The 25,847-nt window shown below is 31.8% G+C and overlaps 1 protein-coding gene and 1 long non-coding RNA gene across 2 annotated transcripts in view; one reads left to right on the forward strand and one right to left on the reverse strand.

The window, feature by feature from the left end:
- The first annotated feature begins 1,211 nt into the window (after window positions 1-1,211).
- LOC143042543 (uncharacterized) lies at window positions 1,212-24,840 on the forward strand. Its single transcript, XR_012968040.1, has 3 exons — window positions 1,212-1,353; window positions 12,230-12,340; window positions 24,751-24,840. It is a non-coding gene; the product is annotated as an uncharacterized LOC143042543 (long non-coding RNA).
- The window catches only part of LOC143042542 (sodium-dependent proline transporter-like), a 56,505-nt gene continuing 41,775 nt past the window's right edge, over window positions 11,118-25,847 (reverse strand). The window contains exons 3-15 of the mRNA XM_076214915.1: window positions 22,072-22,203; window positions 21,518-21,742; window positions 20,279-20,438; window positions 19,970-20,108; window positions 18,746-18,880; window positions 17,443-17,546; window positions 16,584-16,708; window positions 16,043-16,158; window positions 15,157-15,288; window positions 14,030-14,129; window positions 13,295-13,404; window positions 12,186-12,338; window positions 11,118-11,860 (exon numbers count right to left, since the gene is read on the reverse strand). Of these exons, the coding sequence (XP_076071030.1) occupies window positions 11,663-11,860; window positions 12,186-12,338; window positions 13,295-13,404; window positions 14,030-14,129; window positions 15,157-15,288; window positions 16,043-16,158; window positions 16,584-16,708; window positions 17,443-17,546; window positions 18,746-18,880; window positions 19,970-20,108; window positions 20,279-20,438; window positions 21,518-21,742; window positions 22,072-22,203 (1,829 nt within the window). The 3' untranslated portion in view covers window positions 11,118-11,662. The remainder of the gene's footprint in view (window positions 11,861-12,185; window positions 12,339-13,294; window positions 13,405-14,029; window positions 14,130-15,156; window positions 15,289-16,042; window positions 16,159-16,583; window positions 16,709-17,442; window positions 17,547-18,745; window positions 18,881-19,969; window positions 20,109-20,278; window positions 20,439-21,517; window positions 21,743-22,071; window positions 22,204-25,847) is intronic.

A 25,847-nucleotide genomic window follows, 5' to 3' on the forward strand; every position in this document is an offset into this window, starting at 1 on the left:
GTGCGTATTGTTATGCGTTTACTTTTCTACATTGGCTAGAGGTAAAGGGGGAGAGTTGAGAGCTCATAAACATGTTTAACCCCGCCGCAATTTTGCGCCTGTCCCAAGTCAGGAGCCTCTGGCCTTTGTTAGTCTTGTATGATTTTTAATTTTAGTTTCTTGTGTATAATTCGGAATTTAGTATGACGTCCATTATCACTGAACTAGTAGACATATTTTTTAAGGGGCCAGCTGAAGGACGCCCCCGGGTGTGGGAGTTTCTCGCTTCATTGAAGACCCATTGGTGGCCTTCGGCTGTTGTCTGCCTTATTGTCGGGTTGTTGTCGCTTTGACACATTCCAAATTTCCTTTCTCTATTTTAAGACTCATAATGATGCACGGAGCTCTAGTTTAAATATAAGAAAAATTGATTAAGGTAACACGATACCGAATGCCATATCTCCCGATTTCCAAATTTTTTGGCATACGTGTACTTTGAATCGAGATACATCGGAATATGTGATAAAAAATGGGGGTCACCATTTTTGTTTTTTTGTGATTTTCATAGGAAAACGTCAATTTTGGCGACAAATTTACTAAGGTATATAGGGGAAATATCTTTTTTTCGGCTTACCTTTTTAGATTTTCGAATGGATGGCTATTTTCTTATATACGGAGAAAAACAAAAAACTAACATAATATCCAGGATTGCATAGTGAATCCATACATGTATAGAAACTCATATGTCACCATCCTTGTTTTTGAAATAAATGGCTTCAAAGTTGATCGATAGGCCTAGATTTTGACCAAAAACGTGTGACGTTATGGTGTACGGAATATAACGTTATTCCTTCTCAGAGAAATGGAGAAAAAAATATGTGTCGGGATCTGAATGAGTATATTTTATTTTCATTTCCCCTGTCGACTATCGTTAAGGATCGTTAAGGTTCATGTGGACCCTATGGCTAAAATGGCCGTATTTTCACCTCAAAATTTACTCTGAGTACAGGCAAACCTGTGCATCTGGAAAAGTTTTAAGGCAAAGCATGCCCTAGATAAATAGAATTCAAATGCAATGTATGATTTAGAAAATTCATAACTTAACTGGATTTTGCCGTACACTTTTTTTCGTCCCTGGAGAGGATGATAAAATCAACAAACAGTTGAGTTTACCTTGATATGGTCCACTCAGGTACACAGTTTGAATAACCAATTATTGTCAGGTAGGTATCTATTGTCCATCTCATGTCCATGTCAAGCAATACAGCTCACTTCAATTATTACCTGTGGGGAAGTTCTCAAACCTGTTTCTCAACTTAGTTTATTTTGGCACCTTCTGGAGGAACGAAAAAAAAAGTGCACGGCAAAATCCTGGTAAGTTTTTATTTTTCTAAAACATAAAACATATTTGAAATTTATTTATCTAGGGCATGCTATGCCTGAATTTTTTTACAGATGCGCAGATTTGTCTGTACTCAGAGTAAATTTTGAGGTGAAAATACGGCCATTTTAGCCATAGGGTCCACATGAACCTAATTTTATTTCGTCCTGTACATGGAATTTCACTCATATGAATTAATATTAATATCGCCTGATTTTCACATCAAACGAGCATATATTTGAAACTTGCGTGAACAGGTTTCATGTGAATCTTATGATAATAGTTCATGCATTAATTAAGGTTCATGTGGACCCTATGACTAAAATGGCCGTATTTTCACCTCAAAATTTACTCTGAGTACAGACAACTAAGGCAACTTCATTCAAGAACACTGAACAGTCTTTGCGTCTCGAATCCAAATAAACCTAACCACGAATCTATAACAGGTCCAATACAGAAAAGTTGCCTTAGTTGGTTTATAAAAGTATCAATATATGGACCTTTTTCATATTGGCCCTGTAACATGTCCTTGATATTAATAATGGCCTCGGGGCCATTACAACAATCCTTAGCCATTATTAATATCTAGGGCATGTTACAGGGCGAATATGAAAAAGTCCATACATTAATACTATAGTAAATAAAGGCAACAGTAGTATACTGCTGTTCAAAATTCAAAAATCGATAGAGAAAAAACAAATCCGGGTTACAAACTAAAACTGAGGGAAACGTATCAAATATAAGAGAACTACGACACAACAGAGAAACAACACCGAAATGTAACACACACAGAAACGAACTATAATGTAACAATTGCCATTTTCCTGACTTGTACAGGGCATTTTATGAAAAAGATAGTGGGTTGAACCTGGTTTTGTGGCATGCCAAACCTCCCACTGTAATGGCACTGTTAATTATACATTACAATGACAACATTTCACGACAGGGTTACAATAAATAAACAGATAAATGGAAGAAAATATAAGACAGAGAAGCAAACGAATAATAGCCATCAAAATTTAACAGGTTAAAAAATATATTTATACGCCCTACGCGCGCTACGTTAACACAAAACTATGGTCAGATGTAAAAAGTTTGAAAGCCATAACAATTACAAAGTTGAAGATCGCCGAGGACCAAAAGTTCCAAAAAGTTGTGAGACCAGGGTTATCCGCTTGGGACAAAAACATCATTTTTATCAAGAATATTACATAGTTTTGCAAACAGTAAATTTTATGAAATGACAATATAATAGATAAACATGATTAAACTGAAGTAGTGACTAGCTATAAAATAAAAACGAATACCTTACAAAATCACAGCCCTGTTAACCATAGTTAATGCAACGCACACAGCCACGTCATATTTAAATTTCTAAAACGTGTTCCAAAAAAAATAAGAACGAATTTGAATGAAATTCAAGATTAGCTTTGTATGACTTATCTAACTTGTATTAATAGCAGTGAAAATTATACTAATTAATATTTAATTGTAGTAGTAATTAGATAATTAATTGTATTATTTAGCTTTGTGGGTGTTTCTTTTGATCTAACTGCAAACAAAATTTATCGTGTAAATTTCGTCGATCCAAAATTATATCTAACAAATGAACTGGATGAGTAGTTACACAACACACGAGTACAACAGGAAAAAAAAAAAAGATTTACAATTACAAACGTTAAGACATTTGACAAAATCCGATGACAACAACAAACACAACATCAAAACCCAACAAATTAATTTGGGAAGGAAAAGTACCGTGCCACGTCTTAAAACAATACGAATTCACACTCAGCAAAACAGTCACATTCGGGAATAAGTCACGTTCGGTAATAAACAGATCAGGCGACGTAATGACAAACCATAATCTAAAACGTGGTAAAAATGTCCAAAGTTAGTTTGGACAAAGATACATCGTATGGGTCAACCAATTCGTGATGGTGTCCGTAAAATTTACGGAGTGTTATTTTTAATTTGTCCTCCTCATAACTTTGTTGGAGCAGTTTCTGCGTTAGGAGCACACTCCTGTATATGAAGTCCTTATAGTGTGAACATACACGGGAATAACGTATTAATTGAGATATGTAAACACCATACGAAGGGACAGAGGGTATTTTGCTGCTGATAAATGGGAAATTGATAATTGGGAAGTTGAAATCGTCCCGTTTATCATAGATTTTCGTGTGAAGTCGTCCATCTGTGTCAATATTGAGGAAAAGATCAAGGTATGAAGCAGTCCTTCTAGTATCAGTAGTATCCTTAATTGCAAGTTCACAGGGATATATGAGATGCAAGTATTGGCTGAAATATGGGTTATTAAGTGATAGGACATCATCAATATATCGGAAAGTGAAATTAAAGAATTACGCAAGGTACTTTTTCTGTTTGTCTTTTAGAAGGGTTTGAATGGATTCTGCTTCATATGAGTACAAAAACAAATCGACTAGAAGGGGTGCACAATTAGTACCCATTTGAATACCGGTGGAGTCGGTCTTTCAACTGAGCATGGGCAATAGTAGTGTAAAGGGTAGAAAAATCAAAAGTCTTTATGTTGCTGCAAAATTGCAAAGATTGTGATCGAAGATTAAGCAGCAGATCTTTCGAATTTTTGAGAATCCATATCTGGTTAACACCACTGGTAGAATATATCTCGTCACAATATTTTTGAAGCCCATCTTTAACTGTACAAAGCATTTTAGAAAGATGTTTAGTCGAACATTTTGTTGATCCAGCTATGTATCGTTCTTTATATGGAGCTTTGTGTAGTTTTGGTATCTATAATGATGGTAAATTTTCTTCATTTTCCTTGATGTTGATACTAAAAAAGATTTGTGATTTTGTAAAATCTCGTCCTTGGTAAATGATAGGAATATGTAGGATTACCAGTTGTTTTATTTATTCCAAGCTCTGTTGTGAGACATTGCAAATAATGGTTTTACATATGAAGACAATATTATTAGAGTCTTTATCTGCAGGAACAAAACATATTTGTCATGCAAACAGGATAAAGCCACAACATCCGGATTCTTGAAAGGGAAAGTAACTCTTGTGCTCATAGTACATCGTTTCTTTTGAATGCGCTTCTGAAGGCACGATCGAATAGCTTTGATCCATTCAGACAAAGTGTCCAGTTCTGCTTCATCTGGTTTGCGCTTTACCCATTTTCTTGCATAGTCATCAACTGCATCCATCAGTAAACTGAAGTTCCTTTTCCAGTTGATGGTCTGGGGAATTCTATATTTTGGTCCCTTTGGCTAACAACTCTCTTGATGTTCATTGGTAACGATGCCAAAGTCACCAGTAATAACATGACCAGCTGGACTATAATTGTATTGTGACGATGCACATGAGCAATCCAGAGGCTTGGATTTCATATCTTTGAGGTTAACGGCCTCTAAAACCCTCTTATGGTTGAAAAATCTTGGATGCAATAGACTTGGTGTAAGTATAAGAAATAACAGGTGTAGCTTTATTTTTGAAGTAATCAGGTATAGTTTTTTGTACAGATTTCTGAAGTAAAACATAGATTACGCTCATTGAAATCATCACGAAACGAATGACATGGGCATATCGAACGAGTTTGGATATATTTTCTTATGTTTACCAAAGGAACATTTCTGACGCAGACTCAGAGAATCCTTGATTATTTAAAAAAAAAAAAATATTATCAAGATAGCGACAGGGTTTGTTGAATTTATCAATAAAATGGAATTTAGACAAATAATTGCTGCTTTTTGTCTTAAACTATGACCCACAACAGTACATGATCAATTCTGCTATCAAAAGGTCGCAATTGGTGCCAATAATAGTACACGGTACTGTTTTAATCATCTGACCACACATGCAGTAAGTATATCTAGCGTATTTATCTTTCTAACGAAAGAAAAGGCTAAGTCAATTTGAGAACATCGAAAGGAAATTATTTTTGAAAGAGCATTTTGATAATGCAGGTGCCGAGAAAAAACATGTCTACACCAATCGTACATGTATGTATATAACCAGAGACATATAGTATTATATGTCTCTGATAGAGACATATAGTATTATATGTCTCTGATATAACATAAAACTTTTTTTTAACTTCAAGTAAACTATTTTAATGATAATTTCTAGTCAACGTTATTTACGTTCAAACACTTTTGATTCCACAAAAATGGTATTTACGAAAATATTTCGCTTGTATTTCACCAACAATTTTATGACAAAAATTGTTATATTTGGGGAACATTTGAATTTTCTGTAACGATAAAGCATTTCAGTTCTACATTGATTGATAAAAGGGCTGTCCCATTGGAAAATGAGATAACGATGGTAATATGTAATTATGCCTGCTTTTAGTTATGTATCGTATGCATGTATTCATTAACATTTATTATTTTACATGTAATTTACATTAGTGCATGTCAGAAAATGTGAATTATTGCCATGTTAGATTGACATTTATTTTTGAACTTAATTGGCCTAAATGTTTGGCATTCTATAAAGGGGAGATGATAAAAAAAAATTGAAATATGATTTGTTTTTGTTCAATCATTAATGAAAGGGAAATAGTGAAATAAAAATTCGATATTAGCCTCCAGTTTGATTCAATTTTGCCAAAAAAGACTAAGAAACATCGTTGATGAATTATTCACTTAAATAAATTGACTTTAATGAATCCTTCAATTCAACTCCTTAGGTAAAGAGATTGGTTACGCATGTATTAAGCTATCAAAAGGGAAAAAAATGTCAACATTGAAAGTGAAAAAGAAAAAAAAAATAATTGGTTAACAGATTCGATACGCAATTTATTTTATTTTATACAAGCGAAAACGATGATTAACATACTTTTAACCTATATTGTGAAATTAAATTAAACAGACCTAGAAAAATCAAATTGTACGTGATCACTTTCTATTTCTATTTCTATATGTTTTTATCGGGTATTATATAATCGTCGGCAATCTTCGGGTGTAGTCTCGTTGTTAGTTGGATTACGTCTAGACAAAAATACACACACAATGCTGATACATATTATCGTTTCAATCCATTTTTAGTTGTTTATTTTATACTTTTTGTAATTGAAATATATGTTTGAGTATGTTATAAATCAAATAAGAGAATCTAAGCCAAATAGGTAAACATGAATTTGTCAACTAATGCGCATGCGCATTAATGTATTTAGGAAAAATGCATATTTGTTTTACAATTATAACATAAAGAGTATTTAAAATTTGGGCAATTATAAGTACATCAAATATCAAATAACTTTAAAGTGCAGTTTGAATCTAAAGAAAGCATTCAAAAATATATTACGTAATGATATATCATATTTCGGCCTTGCATTATATTTAACATAATTTAAACCTAGCATTAGATATAAGATTTTTTTTGGTGTTCCTGAACAATAATCAACAATAAGATTACATAATTACTAGTTTACTAGATACGCATACCACGTTCTTCATTCTAACAAAAACAATATTTCACGATGACAAACAGAGAAGTATAACAAGAGAGCATCACCATACATTGTACTTAAAAACGGATGAACTTATCTAAAATGTTTCTAAAAGGTTAGAATTTAACACTGTAATCCAATCTTTGAATATTGTTTTATTAGCAATAAATATTGATTTTGTTATCAGTTGAACAGAACCATACTAAATATTATTGTTGTACAGTTCTACAATCTTCCGATACCTTTTATTTTGGCGTTGCACAAGGTAAAGTTTATATCATCTTTACACCAAATCCATTAATATTCTATACTGCGCATGAGCTGAGTGATATTTTAGTCTTATATACATGATTTTTGTATAAATTGTTATTGTCTTTGAACTAGCTTTCAGTAACTAAGAGTACTCTCAGATCTGTACTTTGGGTAATTTTTTGTTGAATGAAGTAAATAGTTCCCTGACATATCCATCTGTCGTTTTTTTATAGATGGTTCTTCTGTTGGTAGTGGGAGGATTTGGCGCCAGTAAACATGTCAACCCTTCCCAAACCATAACTCTACCGCATTCTTTATGTACCTAGAGGTTACATTTCTGTAAATATTGACAATGCAATTTCCCATAGGAACTCCTTTTACGGCTAAAACTGTACCACTTTTACTATGAAGTTTTGACAAAAATCTTATCCTAGAATTGAAAGTTCATTTGCACCACAATTTTTTTCAAAGGTCAAAATATAGGGCTGTGCGGCATATTTTCAACGTTTATATGCCCTGAACTTCTCAGAGTTTAAACTTACACTAATTTTCTTAACTTCTTCTACCTCGAATGAAAGGTTACCACAAATTTCAATGTAAACAATATGCACCTGTTTATTTACTGGTAACATTCCCCAGTTCTGTCTCTTCGATATGGAACACAGAGAGCATAACTGGGAACCAGTATGTAAACAAAATTAATTTTCTATGAATATTCAATTTCTCCCCAAAAGAGGCGTGTTGTCAGAAACAGCTGTATTTACAAAGTGCAACCTATACAGACATTTATTCAAATAGAAAACTCTCTAAAATCAGTTTTTCTCACATTAATACTCATTTATCAGAATTATAGTCTTTAAGAAATCACTGTGTATACTCTAAGTTTTTCTTTACTATACATTTTATACCCCCTCCCCTGTTTCATTTTTTTAAGAATTTGAAAACAAGACTTTAATTATTGTCAGCTTACCCTATTTGCATATTTTCTGATAAAAAATGCATAGAACCTGTTAATAACTGTTTTGATAACATATTGAAAGCATATCAGAATATTATAAATGTAATGTTTAGCAGTCAATCATCACAACATTCAAGATTATGTAAAGTATCCAATCCAGCCTCTGTCTCCAGTCCACATCTTACTGTATGCCTATTTGTCAATTAAAGAACACATTTTCTGCCTGAAATGGTCAATTTAGAATTCTTGTCACAACAGTATCATCTGTAACCATATATCTGACACAATTTAGCTACTATATATACTAGAAGTGTTCAAACAAAGCCATATTTGCAATAGTTGTATGTATGCAGATACCAGTCTGAGATATAAATTCACTTCAAATGTTGTAGAGATGACTGCTAACATCTGATTTTTGCATAACTTCCAAGCATAGTTACTGTTTTCTATATCAAGAACTTTAAAATCATCAAATCATAGCATTTACAAGTTAAATTATTTGTTTTATGACCCAGGGGGTAGGCAATTTTCTATGTTTTTTGCCCCTGGGTCCTCAAATTTCCTAAATCATTCTGCTGTTTCTAGCAATTTGAAATATTTAGTACATATTCAGGATAGAACACACTATTGTAAGTTTTCTTGAGATATATTTTTGTTTTTCTAGCTTGTATTTGTTATGCCGTGGTGACAAAAAAGAAGAATTAGGTGTTGCGGCTTAATTTTGGGTTATCGAAAGGACACAAATACTCCATAAATAATATTCAGGAAGGATCTATGAGTTTCAATGACCGCGAAGAGTAAATATAAGCACTTTTTAACAATTTAACCTACAAATATGCAAATGTTATGAATTAATTTTGTATCCAGGACTTTAAGTAAAATATGCATACTGTAAACTGTGAATTTATGCTGAGTCATCATATCTAAGGCCCAGGATTCTATCAATCTTCATTAAATATTTATAAAACTTCATATTTGAGTTAATTTCTTTAAAATTTGTGAAATAAAGCAAATTTGGTTAAATTCTGAATGTTCCCCTTTTTTACCCTATATAGGTTGCATTTCTGTAAATATTGACAATGCAATTTCCCATAGGAACTCCTTTTACGGCTAAAACTGTACCACTTTTACTATGAAGTTTTGACAAAAATCTTATCCAAGAATTGAAAGCTCATTTGCACCACAATTTTTTTCAAAGGTCAAAATATAGGGATGTGCGGCATATTTTCAACGTTTATATGCCCTGAACTTCTCAGAGTTTAAACTTACACTAATTTTCTTAACTACCCCTACCTCGAATGAAAGGTTACCACAGATTTCAATGTAAACAATATGCACGTGTTTATTTACTGGTAACATTCTCCAGTACTGTCTCTGCGATATGGAACACAGAGAGCATAACTGGAAAGAACCAGTATGTAAACAAAATTAATTTTCTATGAATATTCAATTTCTCCCCATAAGAGGCGTGTTGTCAGAAACAGCTGTATTTACAAAGTGCAACCTAGAGCCAGGAGCATGTAGTTCCGTGGTTCTTGTTAATCTGACAACAGTATCGTAACTATATCCCTCCTGTTTAAAGGTATTGTTAGCTTTTGAGGTGATTTTTTTTGTTTTTTGTAATAACTATTTCCTTTAAAGATTAGAAATTTGAAATACCTAAACGTATAAGATGTCTGCATGATGATTTATATTTAAGAATGATATCCTTATATCGATGATAAAATTAAGTAGATGTTTTGACAAGTTTGTGATACCGAAAAACCTGGGGTAATAATTTTCAGTTATACATAAAGTTCTTTCGCTAAAATATAATACGTTGTTGCTTACACGAGCAAATCGTATAAGTTCAGATGTAAAAACACCATAAGATGGTGACAAGGGAACGACACCATCTAAAGATGGATAATTAACAATAAGAAATGAATATCATCTCTTTTATCAGAATTTTTTGTATCAAACTTCCCGTTAATGATATTAATACCAAGATCAAGGAAAGGACAGTGTTTATTGTCAGTATTAGCTTGACTAGTATTTAAAATTAGTTGAACAGGATAATCTCTTTATTTTACAACTGAATCGTCATTATTGAGAGTCCATATGTATATCATCTAAATATCCAACAGTATTATTAAATTGGTACTGTAGTGTATCAAAGGTGCAAGGTCTAATCCTGCTGAGGGACGGACAAACGTTTGTAGGCAGAAAAATCTAATTCTAACACTGTTGGTTTTTTCAGATTTACATATTTATAATTTAATGTCTAAACATCAACCCAACAATATTAGATCTGTAAATTTGCGGAAGCAAATGTTTTTGTTCTTTTCTGGGCGGAATTCGTACTAATGCTACAGATACATCGTGGCACCAAATCGCCTTGCACTATTCCCGAAGCACTAGACAACTCTACAATATGTACTGTATATCAAAACTTATAGTGGCTGGGTTTTATCTTTTCTCGTCAGTTTCAATCTAGCCTCGTAACACAGTACATGATATATAAGGCTTGAAGATGGAATTTTTACAGATCAGCTAAATTATCTATCGTAAAGAATCTTAACCCCTCTCTCTCTTTTTTTTTGTGAAAAAATTGCGGAAGGAAATTTTTGCCGACGGGATTTGAGCTAATACTATTGAGATATTGAAACAACATCGAAAAGAACAACACTGTGTGCAAACTGTAGACCACTCGGTAACCTGGACTGAACTATAAATAATCAGCTTTCTACGACAGATCCGTCCCTCGGATCACCGGTGAAGTTGATACACGGTTAAAAAAACACATATTATATTACTCTATATATCAGCACAACAATGTTAAATCTTCCCTCGGCGGGGTTCCAACTCAAACGTGGTAAAGAAGACTTCAAATATTAAAGAAACATATTTTAAAGACAACATATGTGCATTTGTTTAATTGTGCTAGAACAGTTCGTACTGTAGTGCATGATATATTTAGATTATAAAATGCCGAATTTCATTCGTGGTTTAGAGTTTTTTTTCTATATGTGTACGTTTGGTTTGTTACAGCTACTTTAAAAAGTATTAAGATAACAATAAAACTTGGTAAGGACAAATGTTCATAAAAATAATCAGGCAACAATAAATAATATAAAATCAACTTTATTTGTAATATAAAATACAGCAATTTCATTTTTTACTCTTTTGCTTTTATTTGTTTTTTTTATTATTAAACAGAAAAAAAAAACAGAAATCGTACGTATATAATAAAAACGAAGAAAAAAATAATTCACGTGACTGAATTCAACTAAGGTACGCATTCAAAATATTTAGACATGTTGGATAAAACATAATTTTCGAAGATGAGTTACATAATGTATAAATGTATTGTCTTGTTCATATAATGTATATACCAAAGCATAGATAAGGACATAATTTGTGGGCCAGATAGTAAATTCTGTAAAAAAGGTACCAATACGTAAATATTCGTAAAACTGTACAACACTGTCGTGGTCGAGTCCATTGTTGAGTATTTATTATGATATTATGTAACTGTTTTAAGCATAATGCTATACTAAAGCATACAACGGTTTATGAAAACTCCGTTGATTAAGATATCTTTTTATATAACGTTATTATATCCTGTATGTTTCCATTATTGACTGGTTTAATCCTTGATGTTTTATTGAAATTAGTCTGACACATGTGGTGTGTATTTTGTTTTCTCATCTCCAATGAAGGTAATATTATTATGGCCGTTAACTTCTTGAACATCACCATTTATTTTGAATGTTCCTCGCCGTATTGGTTCATATCTAAGGGGATCTAAAGCTCTGTGTTCATCTAAAGCTGGACCCCAATTGGGCTCAGTTTTCACTGCTGCTGGAAACTGAAATTAGAAAGAAAAAAATAAATCAGGCAACATTTTGAAAGTTTTGAAATGAATCGGGAAAATGATCCTATTGCTTTATTGGTTATAGAAGGAGTGAAATATATTTTAAAATTCTATAACAAGTAGAAAAAAGCACAAAACAAAATCATGAAATTCAGTATTAAAAAAAAACTGGAAGTAAGTTGAATGTTATTGATGATATTGAGAAAACTTCGTTCTTTTCCTTTTTTATATAAAGACTGTAATGTAGTATATCCCATATACATCAAAATAGTCTTGATCTGAAAAAAATACATTTTGTATCGATATTTATTTGACCTACCCCTTTACGTATTATCTGTGCGATCATTATAACTATTATTACAGCTACTGGAGACAATGACATCAACCATCCTAGAGCCTGTGCATAACCTGGAAATTCGTAACCTCCATAACTAGCTGGAGCATAACTTAGGGCTGACATAAATACGATGAACTGTAAGTAAAACAATAATAATCTAGTTTACCCTTAGTACACCAAGCTTATGGTATGTAAGATATCATGGGAATCCTCCATAATCTTGACTGACAAATTAAATGAATTAGGCACAAATCCGATATAGATGTTCGCCGAACTTAGCAAATTTGATGCACATTTATTTTTGGATTTATTTTCAGACTCATTCAAGTTTTTAATGAGAAATTATTCAGAAATATTGTAAAAGTTATAGTTTGTAAAGGGCAAAACTGAAAGTCATAACATGTACAAAAGTTTATTGAGTATCTCGTACATGTTATAACAAGTACAAAATATTGCTTAAAATGGTTTCAACTTGTACAACATTTGAAAATAAAGATGTTTCTATTACTATTATATTAAAGCATGTAAATTACAGCCGCTTATACATGATATATGTATTGCATCGGTATCTGAAGGCTATAGAGTATAGATAAGAATAAAGCTATGTATTATGATAAGTCAATGAGACCCCTTTCTGCCAGAGACCAAATGAGATAGCAACTATTAACTATTGGTAAACAATGAACAAAAACAATATCAAGAGCACGAAAAATTCATTGTGTTGCTGCATAAAAATACCCTTATTACCCGGTTAGAAAAAACAATTAGAAAATTCAAACTATGTACGGAATTAATGGTTATATGACAGATTCATTGTAAGAAGAAGTTGTGGGTACGAGATGACTACTTCTTCGTATATAGTAAAACAAGTTAAGAACAACGTGGAATATCAAATCGTATCTCTGGCCCCATGTTCCAATATATAGGGGCAATATTTATAAAAACTTGATTGTATAATTTGTTTTCCGTTTTAGTAAGAGAGCCAGTATGTCAATTTCTTCTTTGATTAAAGACAGTTTTATTGAAAGACAGAAGACACAATTATTCTCAAACTAAAATGATACCATACAGACACATGTTTCATAACGTACTGTAATAGCTACAGGTGTAACAAACATCCAGGTACAATACCAATAACTCATAAGAATAATATTTTGTTTTCCTAACATCATCTCAATGTCTTTACGAAAGTTATTTACTCCTGCAACCAAAAATTTATAAATTAATAGAACATAATCATATATTTGGTATGGAATAACATGATTGTACATATTGTAACTTAAACAAAATTGGTAAAATGTTACAGTAAAAATATCCATGCGTTTATTTAAATATTGTAAAAGTTCAATTAGTCTTTCGTATACTATTTATAAGTAAAGTCTCTATCCACATTTGTTCCATGTTGTTCTCTTTCATGATAACCTTGCCCTTCAACTGAACATATATTGTAACTTGTCAGTATGGTTTAGGAGTTTATACATTTTTAAGAATATTCTAGACTACCTATAATTGATTTCTTACTGTAATAACGCATATTTCGAATTAAAATTATTTTGAGAAAGAAATATTTATTATTTTTTATAGAATTTAGGATTTGTATTTTGTGGGGACTTCACAAGTTATGAAAAATTCATTTAGATTGAATATTTCATAACGTTTATCATGTATTTAACTAGCCGTTTTAATCTGGTTTAAAAGCATGCCTCTAATTATTGACCAAAGTAAATGCTATTGTATTTGTATTAAAAAATACGAAGACCAAAAAAAGCAAAACGAAAATATTGTGTCCACAATTTGTGGATTAACAATGTGGTAATCATACTGACCATAGATATAACACACACCGACGATCTCAGCTATACTAACAATCATAAGATTGTAACTCCCAGCATACCAATCAACCAACGTTAATAAGTAAATTCCACCCTAAGGAAAATAATACAGGCAATTGTTTTAATAAATCTGCTTTAAAAATAAGCATGGATGCTTACGGAGCATGGAATAAGCTACCAATTGAAATGTAAACAAAAAAGTCCGCACAAAGTGTTAAATATACTTTCCTCACACTTTTATAGTCAGGAACATGACAAAACCAATAAAAACGACAGAAATAACAAAAGAGTGATCTTTCAGAATTATAATGGCTGTGGTAGGTTATAATATCAAACATTAATAAAGCCAATTAATATGTGCGATGGCGACCATTTAACTAAATAATCCCAGAAAGACTTGTTAAAGGTTTTAGTGCGTGTATAAATATAATCTTTCTTTTAGAGAAACTGCAATATTGAGAACACACATAACTGAGATTTGTTAACACCATTAGCTGCGGACTTCATTATCAATTTCATTATTTTCATATGATTTAACCATTGTCCGGGTTCGGCTTTAATTCAGTAATTTTTGTTTTATCAATTCTTCAACGTTTTAATCGTGTTTTCGACTTTCAAATATTTTGGCCTCGAGCATAACGGAAAAGGCAGCAATTGTCAAAATGCGCATCTGGTGAATACAACTGTTTATGTTACTATTATATTTTTTTTCCTTTTTAACAAAACATTTTCTGTATTATCCATAACGAAACATTCTCCGCTATTTTTTTCGCCAAATATGACGTTCTCGCCTTTTTTATAACTCATTTTTATCTATACTTCACATATTAGTAGTTCATTGTGAATTTTAAAAAAGAGAGCAGATTAACTAAGGAATATTAGAATTATTTTGTAATTACTTTAGATTTTTGCTCTCACTAAGGTAGGAACTTATTGGATTATACTTCTGATGTTTAACAAGTATTTGTATACTTCTGAAGAGCATCTGACGTTTGAATTTCTATTATTTTAAAATACACATAAGTATCACCCTTTTACTGACGCTCGGTATAGTAAAAAAATTAACAACGTAGTTGCCAAACTGTCATACACTAACAATGATAATGAACATGGGTGTATACCTTTGTTACTTGTGGCAGTCCTGCTAGAAATCCAATGGTACAACAGAATAGAGTGAACAATTCCTTCTTTGGTCTCAGAAAGGAGGGAAAGGTATCAACAAAGCCACTTATAACTGTCTCCATCATAGCAAACTACAGGTAATAATTACATATCAGATTTTAACATGATTACTATTTTGACTGTTTCTTGGGATATTAATTTATATGCACATATAACATTTCATTTGGATAGTTTGTTATTTGATTTTGCCATGTGATTATGGACTTTCCGAATTGATTTTCCTCTAAGTTCAGTATTTGTGATTTTACTTTTTTTTGGCAAGTATAATGTTTTTGCTTCTGTGATCAAAAGGTCAAAATTAAACTACCAAGATAAAAATTGACTGGATAGTTGAAAGAAAATAAATCAATAGTCGACATTCAGTGAATATATTCATTTATATACAACCATTAATTTACCCATGAGAAGATATTTCCAATTTTTAGTGTTTCAAAAAGTTCAGCATAAATAATGCGTGAGAGGCAACAGTAGTTTTTCGATGATCAATAAACTCTTGTAAACTTTAGATATGTCTACGTCATTTGTCGAGTGTTGTAAATGTACATGGTCTTTAAATAAAATGTAATTCTTTCTACCTCATTTCATTACACTTATTGCATTTTCTTCAAAAAATTGAAATATATTATTCCTTTAATGTAGGAACAACAGAGTCCATGTTTTTTTTTCTCTAACGTCGTATTTTTTTGCTTTTGAAAAAACGCATCAAACACAGCAATATTGTTTTTGTATATCTAACTAATCGGAATGTTTTAAAAACAAAATGATCATCGGATAAGAGAACAACAAATTATTTCAAAAAATACAATTTTGTGTAAGCAAACCAACCTGACTATCGAGTCCCAGTGTAAAAAGCATGAAGAAAAACAAAAACGCCCAGAGTTGAGGAGCAAAAGGCATTCTAGCGATTCCTTCTGGGTATGCAATAAAAGCTAAGCCTGGACCTGGAAAAATGTAGTAAAAAATGAAAGCTTAGGTAGCTTTATGCTTTAAATTGACGCTTGTAAACAGATAAGCTTACAACTTACAGATGACGACTGACAATGAAGTTCGTATCTAGTATTAATTAATGCTTTAATATCTACAATGGATGTTTAATGACACTAAAAATCGTACATACTACCGAAATTTTCTCTGATTTTTTCTAAAGTGTTTGCATAAACAGAATGCAAAAATTAAATTGAAACGAATAATTCTGATTCATAATCGATAATTTGAAAAATGATTCGATTGCACCAAATTGTTTATACTATTTATAATTTAAATATAGAGCAAATATTACTGTTTTGGACAATAACAGATAAATTAAAATCTGCCAAAAATATTTTCCAGCGAAAGTATTCTAGGTTACTTTTAACAAAAGCTATACCAGCATCAACAACATCTTGAACTTCTCTATTTAGTTGTGTAGCCATGAATCCAAGTAGAGAGAATACTGCAAATCCAGCAAATACGCTTGTTCCACAGTTAGTTAACGCCACAATAAATGTATCCCTGAAACATAACAATACGTTTGATATAATTGTAAATGTTAATGTACTGATAAAACTTTAATACACACTGATATAACTATAATGATGTTATTCTATCTAAACAGTTGTTTGATATTTTTGAATAATCGTGTTTTTGGCTTTTATGAAGTCTTTATCCTACTTCAATGGAATATTTCTAATATTTAACATAAATAATATACACCAGTTTCTGATATTATAAATATGTTTTAACAAATGCTGATAGTATGTTTCTGTACAATAAATTTTGAAATTTAGACACTGTAGAATTTATCGTTTTATTAATGTAATATAACTTTACAAGATCTGCAGAACGAACTAAATACAGAATACAAAAATGAGATGACACAAATTTAAGATAATTGCTCCTTCTTAGTTTTTGATTTTTGTGAAAATGTTTCTTTAAAATGGCGGCCCAATGCTAATGCCATTCATTTTATTTTTTCTGTGTGAAGCTATTTTGGTGGAATTATTTCTTATTTTCCCTTCCTGTAAATTCATGTTACACACATTTAAACTTTTGAAATTTGGTAAGTTAATATAAATGAAGTTAATATGCAATTCATTGTACTGTCCGAAATGTGAAGTCATCAAGTCTAATGTACTGTTCCTTACACAATATTTCAAAGTGATCAATAAATGTATGATATTACAGAAAAAGACAAGTAACCATAATTTTGCATCAGCGTCATTCACGCTAAAGTGACAAGTATTTACCTAACGGTATTATTTTTAAACTTGTTGTAGCTGGCCATCGTCATGAGTCCACCCCAAGCCGGACCTAATGAATAAAAGATCTGTGTAGCAGCATCTCCCCATACCTTAGAAAAAAATAGAAACATATCAATGACTTTCGAGCATTCGTCTATTAAGCAAAACTAGAAATCATTCAGTTAAAGAGGCAATTTCATTTAATTATTGAAAACGTTTCTTTCCCTTGCTATACATTCTTGGTACTTAAAGTAAAACTGAGATTGGAAATGGGGAATGTGTCAAAGAGACAACAGCCCGACCAAATAGCCGAAGTCCACTAATGGGTCTACAACACAGGATGAATATCCCACACATATACACTTAATTGTATACTGAACATATAAGAAGAGGTTCACTTGAATCGAATCTATTGATAACTATAACAAATATTTATAACAGAAAAAAATCTTTGAAAGACTTTTTGAAAATTAAAACAGAAAAATGATACTAAATAAAATAAATAGTTATGATTAAAACAGTTGATCTACAAAAAACTGCTTCATTTAACGTTGAATCATTAAACATACTTGGAATGATGATTGTGCGTTTTAAAAACAATTGAACAATCTATCATGAACAGTTAGTCTATTAAAACTCACAGACGACAAATGAAGATTCAAGCAAATGATACAACTATGGAATCTGTAAAGAATTAAATGTTGTTGTTTGTTAAATCCGTAGGTCGTATAACGGAAAAAAGGCCATTTAAGTTGCATATATTCCATACTTGTAAGATTTACTAGAATGTGACCTACCGAATAAGACTTGTTACAAAGTTTTTTTTAAACTTTGACAACACTAAAGGTGCCACACATGGAGCAGGGTCTGCTTACCCTTTTGGAGCACCTAAGATCTTCCCTCTTTAAAATGTAGCATTTAATTGATCTCCGACTTTTATTCAAATCTCCTTAATTCTTAAAATACCTGTATTGTGAAGATGACTGCTCACTTGTCAATATATCATGAAAACATACTGCTTAACAACAAGAAAGAGGAAAATTGATACAGTAAGTGCTAAAATGAAAGTACAAGTATCGAATTGAAGATTCAATCCGACAATCCAAACAGATATATTCAACGGTATCAGATATGATTACGCCACTACATGTATAATAAGAACATCTGAGACATTCTTTTGTCAATCTTGTTTAGGCAGTTTCAGGTTTGGCATAAGACAATAGAAATGTAATCTCATAATTAATAGTAAAATGTATGAATTTAATCATAACAGTACCGAAGTACTAGTCATCGTGGACTATGACGTTACCTTCGGTTCTTTAAGCTTTTCAAAGTCAGCTGTCATGTAGAATTTAATACCTTTCTCATATCCATCTAAGGTGACCCCTCTGATTAGCAGTGCAATCAAAATTATGTATGGGAATGTGGCTGTGAAATAAACGACCTGCAAAGGTGGTACTACAGAGTATACGAGTAACTAATAATCATTAATACAAATGTATATAACTTACTTAATAATCGAAAAAAAAAAAAAAACATTTTCCTTGATAAAAATTCTCAGGAAAGAAGTCATTGTAAAATTGATTTATTTTGTTTACTAAAAATGTAAATTAGTGAATATTAACTGTGCACCAAAGTGTATTGATGCCAGTTTCCAGTATTGATGTTGTTTTTCAAATTTAAAAAGTAGCGTTCAGTCTCCTTCATAAAACTGGAACATTTAAGGTAAGTCTTACATCATATTTTTTCATCGCTTTACAAAACTAAAACGTCACACAAGATCGATATGTGAATCCTTGTGTATTAGTTTTTATCTTTGTTTAACGGTAACGATCTGATGATTCAAGTTGTTTCACAACTGGTGTTTTTACTTTGTTCACGTACTGTGTCGTTTTAGCAAAATTATATGTTAGAGGGTTTCACCTCGTCACCTTCTTTTTCTGTATATCCATAGCTTGAGTCTGTAATCCTGTTTTCGTTGGGTGCTGCCTTCCATACATATATTTAGTATATTTTGCTTAATAATACTGTAGAAACCCGTGCCGTTATTTTTTACGATTGAATTGATTCACATTTTGCCTTCCGGTGTATAGCTTACATTGTACTACACGATATATGTTTTTATTGTTGAAGGCCAATTATTAGTTATAGTAATTGATCCCATGTTTTTCCATTGGTCTTACAAGCAATAACAAAAACAGCCATATTCTGCATTATCATAAGAACACATACTGTGTCGCATTTGTGTGCCAGAATTTCATGATAACAGGATTCTTAAGTTTCTTAAATTTCGTTCCACCGTTTCCGAAGGTTGTGTTGTTAAGGTGTTATAATCGCGTTTTCTTAGTTGTAATTGCTTTCTTGATTTGTATGATTAAAACCGGTCTATTTGCATTATATATACTAGTATCTACAATTACATAACATGAGGTGCTTTTTATTGAAAATCATAAATCAATTTCAGAAAAGGTACAGAGAAAATAACTCATCGACCTTTTTCGAGAAATATGGACGAAACATATTTTATCATTACCTTTCCAGATGATTTTATTCCTTTCATCAGGCAAAAGAAAATAACTATCCATGCCAATAGTAGGCATAATGTCAGTTTCAAACTGAGACCACCCATATCACCAAAACCATCAGCCTCGTGCAATCGTAACACATATCGCCTACAAATATGGAATAATATATTGTTATGAGTTTTGAAAACAGAAAAACAAATTTCAGATCATAGACACAAATTTGAACATATATGTTTTTTGTGTTTTATTATTTTTTTTTTAATCAAAAACTGAAATGTTTGTTTTAGCAAAGATAAACGAAAAAGGTCTTCACTTACGTCCAGTATTCGTCACTAGGCACTTTTAATTTCAAGTCACAGCTTGTGGTGTTGTAAACCAAGAAATCATTAGGTATGTCCTCTATCATCGACACATTGAAACCAACTGCAGAAGATATGTTTGGTAACAATCCCCGTAGGCAAGGTTTATTTTTTAGTCCTACGAGAAGAACAACTGTCAATATTAATAACTGCAAATACTATAAATAGATAAAACAGACAAATGTGAAAATCAATATTTAAATAAGTTAAACAACAAATTAAAATTCCCGAAACCAATTGGAAAACTTCCCAGTAAGGGTATTATAGCACAAACAACAAAGGCTAATCGAGTTTTCATTTTGTCATCAGTTTCCTTTCTTCACTTTTTTGCTTCGCATCACGGTGCGGAGCTATTAGTTTCAGTCGAAATACACGCCATCTTGAATTAATTACTTATACCATGATCGATTCTAATTGGTTGCATAATGATGCGGCTGAGATACAGCAACAGCTATTGGCTTAAATGAGATAAAGAATTACAGACTTTTCTCGTCCAGGATAAGATATCAAATGTCGGAAAATTAACTATGTGTATATCAGATCCGATCAACTGTTATTAATTCATGTTCGTTTTATTATGCATATATGTCACAGATACATTCAATATAAAATATCAATTATTAATACGTGTTTATTTGCTTTGTTACTCTGCAATTTGCAAGATTACTTTGCTAAATAATGTTTGTATACAATTGTTTACAAAAATGCATTATCTGTATTTTATAATTTATGACAATCTAGGTACACCTCCAGACTATTATAAATAGACACATCAAGAGTCGTGTCTATTTATAATTGTTTTAGTTTTCAACAAGTAATTTAATTTATTTTAAAGCATGGGTGTATAACACACACTCTTAAAGTACATTCATTTTATATCAATCAATATCGAAAAATACCACGCGGTTTCCAATACTAGTTCAACAACCACATGCACACATATTACATTAAATTAGGATAGTGCGAATCAGTTCATAGTTTTTTAAGAAAGTTTAACTTTGGTAAACTAATGTTATCTTTGCTTTGCAGATAGATACTTTTATGTTTATACATGATATTAGATGTGTAACTGAATTCGGCAGTGTTGTCGATATCACAATATTGTTCATTAATAAACAGACATTGAATGTTTTACTAAGTATTCAGTTTCTCCGAGAAACGAGTTAAAAAATGGCAATTTATATGGATATATCTTACTCATAGCTTCGAAGTGAATAGATGTTTCATTTGTCATAGTTTTAAAATCCGGATATGGATCATGTCGACAAAGTTCTGAAGCCCATTCAGGATCACATTTAGTCCATGGTAACTGTGTATCCAAGGATACAAAGGACGCCATCATGTAATATATTGAGTACATGATAATAATATTATAGTATGCTGATACTATAGCACTGATCATAACCATAGCCCATCCAACTCCTGCAAAATAAACAAACACTGAACCTTTGCACTTATTACAACACTGTATGTTCAATCGGGCAATTGTTTTATCATGTGAGCCGCGCAAAATAATTTTATTCTCAAACTTCAAAGAATTGAAGAAAAGAATTGCTTATGATCGATCAGATTTCAAGACACACATGTAAGTATAAGTGTAAGGTATAATAAAACATAATCAAATTAAACATTACTAACAAAGATCCTGCCTGTTTGACCAGCTATTTAAATATGAGAATGAATAGACAAAGGAAATCAAGTTGATATAATGAAACCGTCTATATGTCACTAGAAGTTACTTCCACACGTACCCATAAACATTGGATTAACAGCCCACACAGTAATGCAACCTTGTGATGCGAACTGTCCAAGTGACAATTCCAGGAAGAACAGTGGTATTCCTGCGATAAACAGCATAATGGCATACGGGATAAGGAAAGCACCTTAAATAAATACATATAAGTTGTACGAAATGAAACGAATAGTACGAAATCTTAAACAAAGTCAATGCGAAAAAATCTATATCTAAGTTACCATAGAAATGTTTAAAAAGGTCTTTAAAATTTCATCAGTACTTTTATATCACGTTTTTTGATGTAATACTTGTACATATTTCATTTTTTTTTTTAATTTGGTAGTATGACAAGGATTGCTTTGCAGGAAAAACTCAAAACTAGAAACAGACGCGAATGAAATTTTTGGATGAGTTTATAATGATTTAAAATTGCACATATAAGGCCGTGATCACACCAAATTCCATGTACAGTAAACTTGTTTACAATTAGTTTAATGAACTGGACATTGGTTTCACATTAAATTTGTTCACATCTATACACCTTGTTTAATTACCTGTACATAAGATTTGTTCACATTTGTAAACTCTATGTCATTTAAATGTTCATAACGTAGAATTGAATGAAACGTTTTCGGACAACTTTTCTAGCAGTAAGGGAACGACCATTTGACTCTAAATAGGGGAGATGGAAATATTCCGAACCACAATTGGATAAAGAAAACAGTTCTGGTTCTACAGATGATAAAAAATAATCTGAATCAAGAGTTTCCCTATACATTATAGTGTTAAATGTTGAAGAAAAAAATTTGATTACCAGCATCGAAAAAAAAACCGGAATAAAACGTTTGCGCGGCCAAATTCTGACTCAGATAAACAAACAAAATATCCCCACCCCTCTTTTTTGAAGTTAAGTGGTTGCTTCTTTATGAAAGCAATTTTGATGATTTGCAGTAGTTTAAAGATACTAAATATGTCTCGATTAAGCATTACAAAACGTAGGCTGCAACACATGCTTACAGACGAAGAAGAAGGATTGATATACTAGGAATCACTATATTTCTATCTTTTCTGTTTGTTCAAATGGTATTTCTTCTCCAAGAAGTATTTGGCAAAGGGAGGGGGTAATGTTTTTTTTTTACTTTTTAAGTGTAATTTCACGGATCCGAGATACTAGACAAACAAAACATTTGCCTCACACTTTTTAAGTAATGCATTTATGAGTGAATCGTTGTTTGAGTAAAAACCAATGGCAAATATTTCTGTGTAAGTCAAGTCGATTCGGAAAGACCTTAATTTTCAAATGAATTATGTGTTCGGCAATGATGCTGCTTTGAGTCTTGATAAGGGCTTAATAAAGCTACGTTAAGTTTTATTTCTAAAGAAAACAAATAAATACATCAAAGAGGGACGAAAGATACTAAAGGGACAGTCAAACTCACAAATCTAAAACAAACTGACAACGCCATGGCTAAAAATGAAAAAGACACAGAAAAACAATAGTAAACATGACACAACATAGAAAACTAAAGAATAAACAACACGAACCCCACAAAAAACTAGGGGTGATCTCAGGTGCTCCGGAAGGGTAAGCAGATCCTGCTCCACATGTGGCACCCGTCGTGTTGCTTATGTGATTACAAAATTTTAATCCGGTAAATAGTCTTATTCGGTAGGTCACATTCATTAAAGGGAAGGGAATTGTAGTTACGACGTAAGGAACATATCCGATATCATTTGTGAAACGGTTATTCCATAACGGTCAACCAACTCGTGATGGCGTCCGTAAAATTTACGAAGGGATGATTTTAACTTCACCATTTGGAACTCTTGGTTTAATAGCTTCCTTGTGAGCAGCAACCCTCTATCAAGAAAATCATGATAGGAAATGCAAGCACGGGAATATCGTATCAATTGGGAGATATATACCACGTATGCAGGTGCTGCTGGAATGTTGCTACTTAGAAATGGAAAGTTCACAATTGGAAAGCTGAAATCATCTCTTTTGTCGTAAAGTTTTGTTTTCAACCGACCCTCAGTGTCAATTTCTAGATGTAAGTCAAGATATGAAGCCGACTTAACTGTATCTGTAGTATCCTTTATCTCTAGTTCGATGGGATAGATGCGTTCCACATAGTCACCAAATTTTGAATTGTTTAGTGAAAGAACATCATCTATATAGCGGAAAGTAGAGTTAAAGGATATTGCTAACTTCTTATCTTTCTTCCTAAGAAGTTCCTGCATGAAGTCACCTCATAATAATAAAGAAACAAGTCGGCAAGTAGAGGGGGTTAAGTTGAGACAAATATTTCTGTAAAGAACTTCATAAATAATTGCTATAAATATCAATTTTATTAAAACATCGTTTCTTCCTTAAATATGCACGGTGAAACTAATGTTTTAAATGCCTAGTTTTGTGTACACTTAATCTACACAAGGCCTACATCGAGTATCGACTGCATGTAGACAAAACATGATTTACACTACATGTAAACATTATGTTTTATCAATGGGAACGTAATTTTGTTTATTTTACGTGTGAGTTACACTTACACAACACCGAGTTTAGGTCAATGTGGACACGGCCTTAGAAACAGATATAAGTGTCAAATACACATATTTGCACAATCAGGACAATGATGTTAATAAAGGTTCCCTTTAGTTTTATGGTCAATGTCATAAAATATCTTGATTGTAGATCGTTGCCAAAGATGGCGAAATATATCTTCAAGGAGATGTAGCCTGACGGTGTGACAACTTCCTACTGGAGATAAAAGGACGAAAGTATAAACAACTAAAAGGTACTGTATTGGCTTCAAAAGTGAGTAAACCCCGTAAGCTGTAAAAGGACTCTACGCGACAAACAATGAATCAATTCAATTCAAAAGAGATTAACAACGGCCCTTATTTATGAAAAAGGAATAAAACAACGAGACGAACAACAACAAAGGAAAAACACTAAATTAAGAGCTCCGGGAGAATGTGGTAAAGTTAAACATGATTGTAAGCGCTCAACCCTCCCTCTATTTTGAAATGTCTTCATGCAATTGCATTCTTATTTATAGCCAGCTTTTATAAATATTAAAATACCTATTACAAATTTTGAAAACTTGGTGACCCATTCTAAAGAATTCCTAAGAGTTTTATTTACTATGCCTTTTTTATAGAATATTTTGCTCACATTGTTACTTTCTTTTTCTATTCAAAATAAAATTGTTTAAAGTTTTAATCTATCTATCTACATAACAGGGGATCAATATCGACTGTTCGGGTAGTGTTATAAACAATTGTTAAGTTTTTCCAAGCTTTGGTATATTTCGGAAAAATTCCCTTTTTTAAATTTATTTAGTTTACTTCATTCCCTTTTAAATCCTCTCCATTTCTATTTTTTTTCAAATTTATTTCCTGAGCTCATTTTAAACACTAGCAATATCCATATTAAATCGAATTCTGTCCATATGTCTGTCATGAGTTAAGTTTTATACTGTTTACCTATATAATGCTTTTATATTCTTGCTTTTGGATCAACTAATTTGTGTATCTTATTTTCGGTCCATAGATCCAAATTGGCTGGCATTGTGTATTTTTGTTTCTGTATTAAGGAAGTTCGCTGCTCAGTTTCAAAATAAATAACTTTCCATAACACTAGTATATATTGATAGAAGATGAATTGAATAAAAAAAAGCCAAAAAAATATAGGGTCCATATGCTTGTTTTCGAGATATTAGCCATTAAAATTTTGGCGGGAAAATGTTCTCTCTTGATTTTTCATAGCTTTATCATTGACCAGTTGAA

Source organism: Mytilus galloprovincialis, chromosome 8 (genome assembly GCF_965363235.1).
Source record: "Mytilus galloprovincialis chromosome 8, xbMytGall1.hap1.1, whole genome shotgun sequence".
Lineage (NCBI taxonomy): Eukaryota > Metazoa > Mollusca > Bivalvia > Mytilida > Mytilidae > Mytilus > Mytilus galloprovincialis.